At 38.0% G+C, this 14,601-nt stretch overlaps 1 protein-coding gene across 1 annotated transcript in view; it reads left to right on the forward strand.

The window, feature by feature from the left end:
* Positions 1 to 14,601, forward strand: part of trappc8 (trafficking protein particle complex subunit 8) — a 44,813-nt gene that overhangs the window by 3,796 nt on the left and 26,416 nt on the right. Inside the window, exons 2-7 of the mRNA XM_014017438.1 lie at positions 2,603 to 2,812; positions 3,156 to 3,245; positions 6,388 to 6,562; positions 9,147 to 9,300; positions 11,316 to 11,400; positions 12,041 to 12,303. Coding sequence (XP_013872892.1) covers positions 2,603 to 2,812; positions 3,156 to 3,245; positions 6,388 to 6,562; positions 9,147 to 9,300; positions 11,316 to 11,400; positions 12,041 to 12,303 — 977 coding nt within the window. The remainder of the gene's footprint in view (positions 1 to 2,602; positions 2,813 to 3,155; positions 3,246 to 6,387; positions 6,563 to 9,146; positions 9,301 to 11,315; positions 11,401 to 12,040; positions 12,304 to 14,601) is intronic.

Here is a 14,601-nt window from a genome sequence, read left to right on the forward strand (position 1 = left end):
AGGCAAAATGGGGTCCAACCCGTTACTAGCATGGTGTACCTAATAAAGTGGCCGGTGAGTGTAGGTAATGCATTCATTGTTTAGTCTTTCAGTTCACTTTGATATTTATTCATTTTATCTGCTCTTACCCACATAGATAAACTGAGCAAGTTACAAGATATTAAAAATGTTTAGTTATTTTAGGTTTTACTTGTACCTACTAACTACTTTACTAAATGATCCAGCAGTTAGTTGGGACTTCTTCCCATGCAGCTACTATCTATGTGTAACATTATATACTTTATTGTGGCAACAAAAACACAACTAAAACAAGTTCTAGAGCTGATTTATAGCTTCAGTATATTCATAAAAATTCTCACCTACGAAAATAGAACAAAAATCACAGAGCAAATACATCAGGTTTGTATAACTGCATAAATGTACTGGTTGGATTTGTTTGTGAGTGAGTGAGTGAGTGAGTGAGGGGGGGAGGGAGGGAGTACGTACGTGCGTACGTACGTACGTAACTGAGTAAGTAAGTAAGTACGTACGTAACTGAGTAAGTAAGTAAGTACGTACGTAACTGAGTAAGTACGTAAGTATGTATGTACGTAACTGAGTAAGTACGTAACGAAGTAAGTAACTGAGTAAGTAAGTAAGTAACTGAGTAAGTAAGTAAGTAACTGAGTAAGTAAGTAAGTAAGTAAGTACGTACGTAACTGAGTAAGTACGTAACTGAGTAAGTACGTAACAAAGTAAGTAAGTAACTGAGTAAGTAAGTAAGTAAGTAAGTAAGTAAGTAAGTACGTACGTAACTAAGTACGTAACTGAGTAAGTACGTAACGAAGTAAGTAAGTAACTGAGTAAGTACGTAAGTAAGTAACTGAGTAAGTACGTAAGTAAGTAACTGAGTAAGTAAGTAAGTAAGTAAGTAAGTAAGAACGTAACTAAGTAAGTAAGTAAGTAAGAACGTAACTAAGTAAGTAAGTAAGTAAGAACGTAACTAAGTAAGTAAGTAAGTAAGAACGTAACTAAGTAAGTAAGTAAGTAAGAACGTAACTGAGTAAGTAAGTAAGTAAAGTTTTATTTATAAAACGCCTTTCACAGAAATATATTCACAAAGTGCTGTACAATCATCATCATCAATGTAAAAATGGTGGAAAGACAAAATAAAACACAATAGAACATAGTCAAAAATTAATAAAACTTACCAAAACATAAACAACATAATGAAACTTCAAAACAAGAAGAACAAATTCTAAATTGTAACTCAGACACGGTCAAGGCAGAGCATGACAAGAGGAGTGATTATGTACAAAACAAATAAGAAAAATTGTTGGATAGGGGGGCGGGGTGGAATTTAAGCCATTTTATACAATAATACAAAAAACAACAGAGAAAAAAAAGGTTGGGGGGGGGGGGTGGATTACGCCGAATGTTCAATTATACGAAGACCCATGGTTGGTGAGCAGACAAGGGGTAGGCTGGCATTAATGGTGAATGGTTAGCTAAACAAACGCTTGAGTAAAAAAAAGCAGGTTTTTAGGTGTTTCTTAAAGGAGACAATGTTGTCAAGGGAGCGCAGATTAACAGGGAGTTCATTCCAGAGCCTGGGGGCCACAGAGGAGAAGGCACGGTCACCACGGGTCTAAAAGTGAGTGTGGGGAACCATAAGGAGATGTTGATCCTGTGAGCGGAGGTCTTGTCTGGGGTTGTAAGGTGAAATGTAATGACATTTAATGTATTCTGGGGCTTGGCCATGAAGAGCTCTGAAGGTGAGGACCAGGATTTTGAACCAGATTCTGAATTGAACCGGAAACCAGTGAAGTTCTGCTAGGATCGGGGAGATGTGGGTGAATTTGGAGGTTCGGGTTAGGAGTCTTGCTGCCGAGTTTTGGACAAGCTGAAGATGATTTAACTGTTTCTGTTTTATATCAAATGATGTGTGACCCAGCAGCTGCTTTGCGCATATACATTTAACTATGTGGATGATGTGTAACTGTTTGTGATAACCAGTTAATCACACAGAAAATAAAAATCTTGAATTCATCCAGTTTTATAGAAACTGATGTAAAACTTGGTGTAGTAGTAGAGGGAGGTCTAACACACGAGTGATAACCGATTGCACAAAATCGTTGTTTAAAATTTTGCCATTAACTATTTGCAGTAGGCTCTGTTGTTGTGTTAAAATTAATATGTCATGCTGAACTAATGCACAAATGATAATGAAACTTTCAGGGTGTGTTCATGTTAACATTTCATTGATAAACATGCACAACAAATAGCATTTAGTTTAAATGTTGGCAACTACACTAAATTTTAGTGTAATACATTTAAAACTTTGTGTTTTTGGAGGTGGGTTGGCTGTGTTGGTCATCAAATTTAATCTGCTGTTGATGTTGCCATCTTTTATGTTCTCCTGTATGTGAGAAAATATCTCATAAAATGTTTCCACGTGGACCTAAGGTTGAAACAATACAACTTTGTTTGAACACAAAGCCCTTTTCTATGTGCACGAGGCCTCAGTTAGTGAGACCCCGTATCCACCGTAAAAACAAAACAAGATTGTTTTCTGTGTTTATGAGACTTCACGGATGAGAATTAAGTGCTTTTCGTTTTTCAGGTCTCATCCGGGATCCCAACAACCAGCTGCAGACGGTGAAAAACCTGCGTATTTGTGTAAACAACCTGGTTACAAGTCCGATCCCAACATCTGGCTCCATGAGCCCGGCTCAGTACCGAATGCTCAATGAGGTGGTGTTATCCTTCCAGCCACAGGAGGGCGCTCAGGCCACTGTCATTAAAACTGGAGACTATTCCCTAAACCTGAGTGGTAAGAGCCTGAGCTCCCTGGTGTTTTTTGAAGTTCCTTTTAGTTTTGTTGTGTTGAAGTTTACAGCTTATCTGAAATGTATTCAAATACTTCTTTCAAAAGACTCATTGTATTTAGTTACATTTTAAGCAGCAGGTACAGTGAGGCAACATATTTTTAAACTTACAGTTATCCAGTAAACAGTTTAGTTTAGATTTTGGTCTTAAAAAACGTATAGTTTTAAAACCTGAAATGCTTTACAAGTGATTGTTAGACTGTTTATTCAGTTGTTCGTTATTGGTGTAGCTCTTCTTTATTTAATTGCAGCGGAGTCTGAATAGTTTATTTTATTCTCTGTTTCTAGTAACCACGCCCTGGTTTGAAGCCTACAGGGATCATTTCCTGCAGTCGATGCCGGCCTTGGACCATGAGTTCCTGAATCATTACCTTGCCTGTATCCTATTACCAGAAGGGTTTGACCCAGTTCAGTGTCTGTCCTGCGATTTAATCCAGATGCTATTTACTAATTGGATATCAGATAAATCAGTCTGTGTAAACTGTTCTTATTCGGTCATTGGATTTGTTTTCTTTTCTTTGATTTTTTGCCACATTTATATCCATAAATTTGACCCAGTGTGCGTTCAGAATTGAAAGGGCAGTGAGGATAATACATAGGGCTGGGTATTGATTCAGATTTACCAAATTGATTTGATTCGATTCACAGGGGCCTGATTCAATTCAAGTTGCAATTCACAACGATTCAGGACAATTCACGATTCAGTTTTATTGATTTTTAAATTAGTTAAGGATATCATGTAGTAACACATTTATTTTGATATAGAAGACATTCTCAAAGGAACTAATTCTGCAAACAGTAGAAACTAATTCTAACTTGGTGCATTGGTAAAATGATAAACATAAAGGGCAAACTTGTACATTGAAGTTTAATCTTGAAACAAAACTGTCTAAAGTTTCAAGGGGTTTAAACTAAAAAGGAATTGCAAGAGAAAGTGTTGTTAAATACATTAGTTTTTAAAGGGATCCATGATTAGTTGTAACATCAAACTTTATTTGATAAACATATATTTTAACTGTAAAATAAAGACTGTAAAAATACTGTAGGATGTTTAGTTTTGTAAAGTTTTTAAAAATATATTTTAACACGGACGTAGCCATTTTATTTACATGCAAAGCATTCTGGGTAAATGATGACATCAACTAGGTCATCGGTGCGAGGCTGCTAGTGAGCTGTATCCACCCTGAAGGTTAATCTTGGACAATATCTGATGATCGACTCTTTTAAATGAAACCAGAGAGCGTTGACAGAGAGGAGAAGGTAGAAATGACTCAGCTGTAACTGAAAATATAGATGGAGGACAACAGAGCTGCTTCATGGAAGAAGAACCTCAGCTTAGCCTGTTAGCCTTCGCGCTAGCCCTCACGCTATATTGCCTTATACTGTATGTATTAGCTCGGTGCTAGAGCAACAAACAAGCTAAACTGAGGACCTCCATCCATATTTTCAGTTTCAGGCTGAGTCATTTCTACCTTCTCCTCTCTGTCAACGCTCTCTGGTTTCATTTAAAAGAGTCAATCATCAGATATTGTCCAAGATTAACCTTCAGAGTGGATATAGCTCGCTAGCAGCCTCGTGCCGATGACCTAGTTGATGTCGTCGTTTACCCAGAATGCTTTGCGTGTAAATAAAAAGGCCCCGTCCATGTAATATATTTTTAAACTTTTAGTTTAAAAATTATAAAAACTAAACATCCTACAGTATTTTTACAGTCTTTAGTTTACAGTTAAAGTATATGTTTATCATATAAAGTCTAATGTTACAACTAATCAGGGATCCTTTTAAGAAGTTAAGAATAATTTTCTTGATCACTAAGAAGTGATGGAAAAGGTTACAGGAGAAGAGGTGGGATAATATAAGTGTTTACATATGCCTACTCTTTTGAGAGTATGATAATTTTATATTTGTAATGTTTCTGTTACATTCCGTCCAATAAAACTTAACAAGAAGAAAGAAAGGGGAAAAAAGGTACTTCAGCTAAAATGTTCCATCACTGTGAATTACATGAAGATATTTCTTAAATGTAAAAATAATATTAGTAACAAAACTAAACACTTGTTGTCATCTTTCACACTTTTATACATGCCGAGGAGAACAGTTTCTGTCAGATGTTTACATACCGTAGTTTTGGTTCGAACGCAAATCTTTGCAAACAAAAGTTGTCATGGCCTCTGTTATCTTCAAGTTCAGCTGAGAATCAGTTGTAATGTTAGTGAGTCCTTAGTTTCGTTTGTTTTGACCCAGACAACTTGTTGTTGGGAGCTAACATTAGCGCTGACTGTCAACCGGCTGTAAACCTACGGCAAGCCAGTAGTGACACACAACACGGAAATACACAGTTTCATCACACACAACACCCATGGGGAAAAATCGATCTCATGACTTATGAATCGATCTTCCCAAATATGAACGAAAATTGATCCAGATCAATTAAATAGATTTTTTAAACCCAGCCCTAATAATACATGACATGTCAGACAGGAGTATCAGGAGGTCGTCTGCATAAAGAGTTACCTTCTCATGCGATATACTGTGTAGCAGGATGAGACCGTAATAATTATAACCATTTGTTCTACAGCTGGGCAGTAAATCGGTTCATATTGTTGTTTTTGTTATGATATTAATTTTCCATATACTGGCATACCGGTTTAAAAAGACTGAACACGTTTGGAACGTTACATCACACCCACCAGTGAGCTGTTTCATGGGGAACGCTTTGCCCTGCAGCACCACTGAACACGCATACAGGAAATAGCAGCACACAGGACAAGCTAGTTGTCATTCATGACTATACTGTAACTGCCTCCTCTCACTGCTAATGTGACATAAGCCCAGAATGCTTGACTAATGTCTCCAACAAGAGAAGTAGGAAAAGACACAGACTAAAAGAGAAAAGTCAAGAAATAGTTTGTGATGCAGAAAGAGTGTAACTTCAGCTGATCAATAAGCAGCGTTTGTATATTTCAATGTCAGCCTAAACTGTGATGAAAAGAAAAAAGTACTGTCCTACAATACAATGATACAGATTGTTTAAAAACACTGTGATATAAAATTTTGGTCAAACTGCCCACTGTGCCCAGCACCAATTTGTTCTGACAGCTTATGGGACACATATAGAACAAACTTATCCATGATATAAATTTGTCCCCAAATCCAATTTTTTCCAAAAATAAAGCCCTAGTAATCCCACTCTGACTAAAGTTTGAAACTGACTACATGTTGAAAGAGGAAGTGGAAAAGATGTGGAAGGAAAAGCCAACAGATGTGCTGATGGGAAGCAGAACATGAGTTTCAAACCCCCAAATAATACCTCAGCAGATTTCAGATACAGCATGTTCAGCAGAGTGTAAAATCTTCAGGTGTGTTGCTGTGGAAAAAGGGCTGTTTGGGTGAAACTGGGTTTAGACAGTGACCCACCCCCCACCCCACCCCACCCCCCGGTTCACTCCCTGCTGATGAATCATCTGACACCTGTCACCACGGCTGTCTGTTGTCTCGTATCCTTGACGTTCTGCTTCAGGTCTGCTGGTGGTTTCTTCCACCGAGACGGTTCCTCTGGAGCAGTTCCTCAAGCTGTCCCAGGAGCAGCACCGGATCCAGCACAGTGGAGAATATACTCATCCCAAGTGGTTCATCCCAAACACACTCAAGTACTACATCCTCCTGCACGACATGAGTGAAGGGGACGAACAGAGGTACCAGTACATCATGGTTTTTAGAATGTGAATAAAATGTAATTTAAATGTATAACAATGGTTAGTAATTTGAAAACACATTGTAATTAAAGACACAACATTCTTTGAAAAAATATACAGATAATCTTAAGCAGTAAGGTATAGTTGTTCTGATCAAACTTTGAGAATGTGTAGTCTCATGTAATATGTGTTCTCGCTCCATCAGCTGCCACTTGGAGTGTGAAGTTGTGAATAACTTTACTATGGCACCAAATATTAGCAGTTTTGTATTTGCTAGCATTGGTTAGCTGTGGTGTCAGTTTAATCAGCTGGAGATGTTCATCAAGTGAGTACTTTCTCAGTTCATTTTAAACTTGTATGGTGGTTCAGGAGATAAAATTTTGTCTCTTGCACACTGACTGCCAGGGCTAGGCAGCAGCTTCCCCACGACCCTGCACAGTCAAGAAGATAAGATAAGATATTTTACTAACACTATAGACAAACGTAGGACGGACGGAGTATTAAGGCCACACTATGAGATTTTTTTTAAACAACGAGAATAAAGTCAGATTATGAGAACTCCGACACAAAATAAGCAGTTTTACTGCTGCGTCAAAATAAAGAAAGGAAATACTCTGTATTGGTGGAATTTAACTCAATGGATTCATACGATAAACTGATGCTGTGTAGCAGTGCAATTAATGGCTGCATTGATAGATTTAGATGTTGCATAATGTGGACGAAAGCACCACATTACAGTGATCCAAAAGTCGTCATGGACTATATCATAAACACACTAGCTACTGTATGTTTACATGCGCAAAGTTCTTTGATCGGATTAATCCCTGATTAGTTGTAACATTAGACTTTATTAAATACATATTTTAACTGTAAAATAAAGACTGTAAAAATACTGTAGGATGTTCACTTTTTATCATTTTTAAACTAAAAGTTAAAAATATATTACAATGACGGGGCCATTTTATTTACACACAAAGCATTCTGGGTAAATGATGACATCAACTAGGTCCTTGGTGCGAGGCTGCTAGCAAGCTATATCCACCCTGAAGGTTAATCTTGGACAATATCTGATGATCGACTCTTTTAAATGAAACCAGAGAGCGTTGACAGAGAGGAGAAGGTAGAAATGACTCAGCCTGGAACTGAAAATATGGATGGAGGACAACAGAGCTGCTTATGGAAGAAGAACCTCAGCTTAGCCTGTTAGCCTTTGTGCTAGCGCCGATACTATATTGCCTTATATGTATTAGCTCAGCGCTAGCGCAACAAACAAGCTAAACTGAAGTCCTCCATCCATATTTTCAGTTGCAGGCTGAGTCATTTTTGTGTTCCCCTCTCTGTCATGTGGATGGAGGACCTCAGTGACGAGAGGAGAATGTGTAGCTCTGAGCTAATGGTTACAGTTAATATATGTGCTTATCAAATAAAATCTAATGTTACAACTAATCATGGATCCTTTTAATCTACTGATATGCAGAGTTGTAAACTTTCCCCAAAAAAACACAGAAGAAGAAGTTCTACTTTTGTGATGAACATAAACAAATGCTGAAATAACTCTGTGTTCCTTCACTTCCAGTCATCATTGTGTTCTATAATTTTGAGCTCCTTCAAGTCTCTAGCAGAAATGTTGTATCACTAACCGACCAGTTTAACTTCCTCGACATATTAGAATCTAGCCAGGCAGAAATAAGTCAGGTTCACATTGGGCAAACCTGCAGTCAGGTCAGTTTTCCACAACCAGAATAACAAGATCAGAATAAGAGTTTACATGCAGATTATTATTCAGATTATCAATCGGCATAAACCACCCTGTCATTCAGATTACAAATTCATTTCAGTCGAGTTGAATCAGATCAGAGTATTGACACATTTTTATTCTGATTGTCTGTTTATTCTAATTCTATATATGACCATGTAAACATAGCTTGTAACACACATTAGATGTCCACAGCAGGTGTGAGCAGGGCGGTAAATAGACATGTCATTTAAGATTACTACTTTTTCTCATAATAGTTTGACTTTATTTTTTTAAATTAAAATATCTCATAATGTGGACCTAATGCTCTGTCATGCAAACACAGACATACAAAAACTTTACCCCCTCTTACCTTTGGTTTTAGGAAGTAGAGGTGCACAGATAAATCAGCACCAGTTTCCTTAATTTTGGGAGATCGGTCGATAAGATCGGTAAAAAAACATCAACTTCTCATTTTCCTCCACAAAGGTCTGAAAATCAGCCATAGTCCTCTTTTGCTTTGCTGTGAGCACTACCTGATGTCCAATTAAAACACTGAAGGTGTGACCTTATAACACCGGTGTCAGGTATTTAATAAATCTGTATCAGCCAAAACCAGAATCGGCAGGTCAGACTTTTTAAAGATAGGTGATCGGCCAGAAAACTGCAATCGGTGCAGCCCTGTTAGGAAGGTTTTCAATTTTCATTAATAGTTCTGTAACAGCTAAAAAATGGCAGCCTTTACAAAACTGTTTATAAACTGTTAAATCAACACTAAATAGGTTTTATAAATATGTTGCTGTGTTCTTTGTAAGTCCTGTTTGTTTAATCTGTTTCATTTTGTTGCAGGGCAGAGACGGTTTATGAAGATATGAAACAGAGGTACGGTCCTCACGGCTGTTATTTGCTGAAGATAAACTCCCGGACCACGTCTGCTGAACAGGATGAACAGATTCCAGACCCCTGGAGCCAGTACCTGCTCAGGAGCAACCAACGAAACCAGGTGAGGACGATAGAGCACAGCAGCACACAGCAACATGACTTTGAAGGAAAGAATCGAGATTACTGAAGAGTGATCAGAGTGAATCTGAAACTACCAGGTTCCAGTTAGTAATCTCTACATACCTTTTTGTTTTTATTGTCCAACACCAAAGAAGAAAAGACAATATTATTGTTGTCTCTGTGTGTGTGTATGTGTGTGTGTGTGTGCATGTTCTTTTAGCTGTAGTGCTAGCAGAATATCTCATGAAACACTTAATGAAACCATCAAAAAATGTCCACTGGATACGATACGATACAACATTTAGCTAACAGATATTAGGCATTAACTGTTAGAGACAACACTAATATCTCATGAAACACTGAACAGATTTCAGTGAAACTCAGATTGTAGTAATTCTTTGTACACCTACTACAACTTGTTAACTTTTGAAGTCTCCAGATTCTGGGCCCTGCTGAAGGGATTGTCTAAACATCAACTGCAGGGTTCGACAAGATTTTATTTTTTACCTGCCCTGTTGGGCAGGTGACAACAAAAGTTACCTGCCCGAAACAAAAATGTTCAAATTTTGATAAAATAAGAAAAACATGTACTGTACTTTGTACTACAAAAATATTAACATGGTTATACAGAGGTATATAATATATGACATCTGATTAAACAGATGTAAACATTTTAGACTGAGTTAATAACAGTCAATTGTATTATCAAGAACATCTTCAAAAAGTGTTTCCCTAGAGTACTGGCCTTGGGGGCGGGGTTTATGAAAACAGAATGATCAACAGCAGCAGCTTTGTTTTAAAACAATTTACAGAACATGAAAAAGTCTGAAATTTGCATTAATTAAATCTTATGTAGTGAATCTCATATCCAAAGATACATTTAAGATATGTTGAACTGGAGTCTCCATACAACATGATGATAAATCTAATGTTATCTATACAAGTCAGAATATTATTAGAGATATCTTAAATAGGTATTTTGAATTGTCAAAATATATTAAGAGATGTCTGTTTATTTGTTTCTTTCTTTCATAAATAAAAACATAAAAACAAAACCATCTATGTACAGCATTAAAAAATACAAAGTAAATCATACCCTGAAGTAAAAGAGTGCAGAGTGAAATAAAAAAAAACTTTCATCATATTTGCCCCTTATTTTCAAAAATCATCTTCAACAAACAAACAATCTCAAGCTGGAAAGTTCTCCAAATTAAAAAACGTAAATAAAACAAAATAATAAAAGAAAACATTTTATTATTTTATCCTAAATAACTAATATGTCTAATATAGTCATAAAACAATTTCAGATAACTAGAATATAAGTGTGGTGAAGCCAAATAAATGATAGATCGGCCTGCCATACTATGAGCTTCTGACCCGCAGCTGCTCCTCTCTCATCTTCATCATCATCTTCATCAGAGCAGAAGCCGACATTAGCAAGATGGATTTATGACTGAACGAACATCCACATATTTTTTTCATCTCTGCGAGTAACAATACATTAAAAAAAACATTTTTCCTCCGAAAACACGGGTGTGAAAAAAGCTACAGTTGTTAAACCTTCTCTGCGCGACGTGCAGCAGGAAGGAGGGAGGAAGTGATCCTGCGACACGACGGCGAGATGTCACTTTTCTACAGCGGGAGGGAGGGGGACATTTTGACGATTTATTCTCTCTTTACGTGTTTTAAAACGCCATATTTCTTCATTTATTTTCAGAATATTCTGAATAAATGGCCCTATAAAAAAATAAATGAAATTGTTTACCTGCCCGTTCGGGCAGGCATTGGGACACACCCACCTGCCCAACAATGGGTTTTACCTGCCCCGTGCAGTCGGGCAATAGGATTTGTTGAACCCTGATCATTTACTGTCAGAGTCGGTCTCATTTTTGAGTTTGTTGGTCAAGTATTTTTGAATTGAATTGAATCGAACTGAATTGAACTGAATCGAATCGAATCGAATCAAATTGAATTTTGTCAGAACATGGTGTTCTAACGTGGTGATCGTTTTTACAGGAGGTGTTGGATCTGGCTCCAGCTGCTAACTCTGCTGCTGTTGAGAACAGTGTCTGTGCATCGGATGTGGACTCAACCGAGAAAGGTCAGAGGTCACTGTCTGCTTCATTTATACAGTTGTCAATGATATTTTACACATTATTATTAATACTTTAAAGGGCCTGTGACATCAGGTATTTTTAATGACTGTGAATGCATTTTTGGAAAGATAACATTAATAACATATTACAAAACAAATTTTACGCCACTCAGATGAACAGTTGTTGAGATATTTGCATGTGAAGCAACAGGAAGTGATGTCAAAGGGGAATGTCTGCATGTGAGTGTTACTAAAATGGCTGACAACACAGATTATAGAGAAGAATTTGGTGTTTCTTCAACTTATTTTGAGTCTCGGTCAGAGGGAGATGAAGAGTCTGAGTTCAAATAACATTGTTTCGGTGAACAAAGCCCAAGGAGTCCCTTTTCTTAAAGAGTTCCCCTTTGATGTCACTTCCTGTTTCACTTTTGCTGAACCAAGTTCAAAGAAGAAATGCCAGTTATTTGACAAAATGGGTAAAATTTGTGTGTTTTATGCCAAATTCCTTTGACTTTTTGTATATGAAGAATATACATGTCACAGGCACTTTAAGCTTTGTTTTTCACTTTGAAAGTTTCTTTTTGTGAGGACATGTTTACACAAAATATTAAAACGAACAAATAACCTGTGTTGTTCTCGTGTGAAGATGGATCCGGAGAGTCCAGTAATCTAGAGACCCATCCTCTTCAGCTGGACACAGACACAAGCTCAGCAAGCCTCCAAGCCCTGAGTGACGTCAACACCGAGCTGAAGAAAGGTTCGAGGGACACGGACATCCTGACACCAGGAAACTATGGAGCCTGTCTGACCCTGAACGACCACGATCACATCCGACAGTTCGTCCAAGAATTCACCTTCAGAGGCCTGCTGCCACACGTCGAGAAGAACATCAGACAACTCAACGACCAGGTGCACCTCCGACTGTACAGCTGGGGTTTGATATCACAAGCTGGTTAAATTCAAAACTAACCTTTCACAAGTTTCTTTAATGGCATTAAAATAAAGTGGACAGCCAGTGAAGTCGTTCCAAGAAGCTCAAAAATGGAAAAAAGCTCAACAACAAAAACGTAAAGTAATTCACTGATAAATATTATCAGTAACACATAAGCCTGTTACAATAATCAATAGATCAATTAATTGCAAGATTTAAAATAAGGAGGTTGATAATTTTCATTTCCCTGCTTGTTTGTTTTCTTCGTGTCTCCCTTTTTTCTACTCAACGTAGGGAGGAGTGACTCTGGTGTCAGGTATTTTTACCAGGCACATGGTCTCTAACCTCTGCAACATGAGAGCCATTTAGCCAGAGGAGCGTCTTCAGTTTTCCAAACGTTTTGTTCCAGCTGGCGACGCCACAGGGCATCACGCTGAACCTTGGGTTCGCCTAGAGTTGTTCCTTCTTAAAATACGTAATTTTAATGTGAACTTCATAAGTGCCTGTTATTGTGTAGTTTTCACAAACTTCAGGTCCAGGTTAGCCTGGCCCTTGCCTTCCTACCTAGTTCCGCTCAATTCTAGGTTCCCTTCACTGCTCCGTCTGGGATTTCTCCCTTAGACAAGGATTTCTTCAGGAGCATTTCATTCGGGCCAATCAGAGAACAGAAGGAGGAGTTTTGACTGACGTCGATTTTCTGCGCAGTGTCTGCTAGTTATTTTAGCATACGGCAGTGGAGGAAGTGAATGAAGCCAGTCCATCTTGATAAGGCTTCCAAATTAAATTAAATTTGTCTGACAAAGCAGCAGCTCTCTTTTATAGTCTTCTCGTTCGGCTCGGTACTTCTCTCCTCTCAGTAGGGTTGTTTACAGCGCACGCAATTTCCGGTTAGCTTCTTAGCTTAGCCTCCTTCACAGCGACATACGTCGCGGCCAACCGATCCATTTATTTTAAACTTCAGCAGAGGCCACGCCTCCATCAAGAATCACTTCTCTATAGCCCAGAGTCCAGACCCTTGTACGAAACAAAGTAAAGGACAAGGGTCTGGTTTTTACCAGGCTACATCCACGTTAGTCTGTAATGTTTTTTTCATATGTAAATTTCATCTTTATATTAGTTTAAAATGGTCTCTTTATCACAATAATTTCTATGACAATTTATCGTCCAAGCCTAATAACACACCTTCTTCTGAAAACTTTAAATTTCATGTGTTTTTGTTGAGATAGCAATAAAATTAACAATTTTTGTTGACTGTTTTCATTTTGTAATCAGTGATCCCAACATGTGGTCATTTATTAAGGCTTATTTCCACCCTTCATTGTCGTCCTAGCATGTGTGTGTCTATGTTCTGATGATTCTTCACGTGTAACAGCGTGCAGAAAAGGACGTACAAATGACGTATGTGTTCATGTGAGAAGATGGACCTGGAGATGAGTTAATTGAGAGCGAGCTGAACGACATGCCTAAAACATATCACTGTTCAACAACTCGGTCTTACATCGTCTTGTAAGAATATTTTGTGTTCGTTAACTGAAATCATGACAAAACCACATATATATTGAAGATTAAAATGTGAAGAGAATGGAAACCATGCAACCCCAGATCTGGTAATGAGCAAAGCTTTATTGCTTATGCTGAAGCAATCGGCGCAACGCTGCCTGAAACCCTGAACTTCTGGTCCTTTTATACAGTGTCTTCAGTGCCTTGTCCGCCCCCTTGTGGCCTACGGCTGAATCGCAGGCACTCTGAACAACCACATTCACATAATGTATTAGAAACGGCTTGTTATGTGCTGTAAAAATGTTTCGGGCATGTATCTAAACTATTTTAATCAAGACATAACAATAGTTAAACAATGGGCTGTAATAGTCAATACTTAAAAAGGAAAACTAAGAAAATGGTGTAGTGTTTTTAAAATCAGTAACTAATCTGACTAATAAATTTCTTCAAATCCCCCTGTTCACGTGACAAAATCATGTGAGCAGTCTTCTCTTTGATCCCTGTCTGACCTTAGCTACATCTAATGCTGCATTCACTCTGAACACGACTTCAGTGTCAGGAGCATCAGGTTTACATGCAAAATCTATGGTGGACACACCATTAGATTAGAGCGGCGCGATTTGGTCGAACGCTGGAGTTGGAAAATCTGAACTTTTGCTGCTTGATGTGGCGCGTCAACCAATCAGAGAGACTCCACTCTGTGACGTAGGCTGTGTCCAAAACAGCAGGACGGGTCCTCCGAAGGTCGAATTTGTCGGCCGCATACGTCACAGCGC

The sequence above is a fragment of the Austrofundulus limnaeus genome, unplaced genomic scaffold (genome assembly GCF_001266775.1).
Source record: "Austrofundulus limnaeus strain Quisiro unplaced genomic scaffold, Austrofundulus_limnaeus-1.0 Scaffold168, whole genome shotgun sequence".
Lineage (NCBI taxonomy): Eukaryota > Metazoa > Chordata > Actinopteri > Cyprinodontiformes > Rivulidae > Austrofundulus > Austrofundulus limnaeus.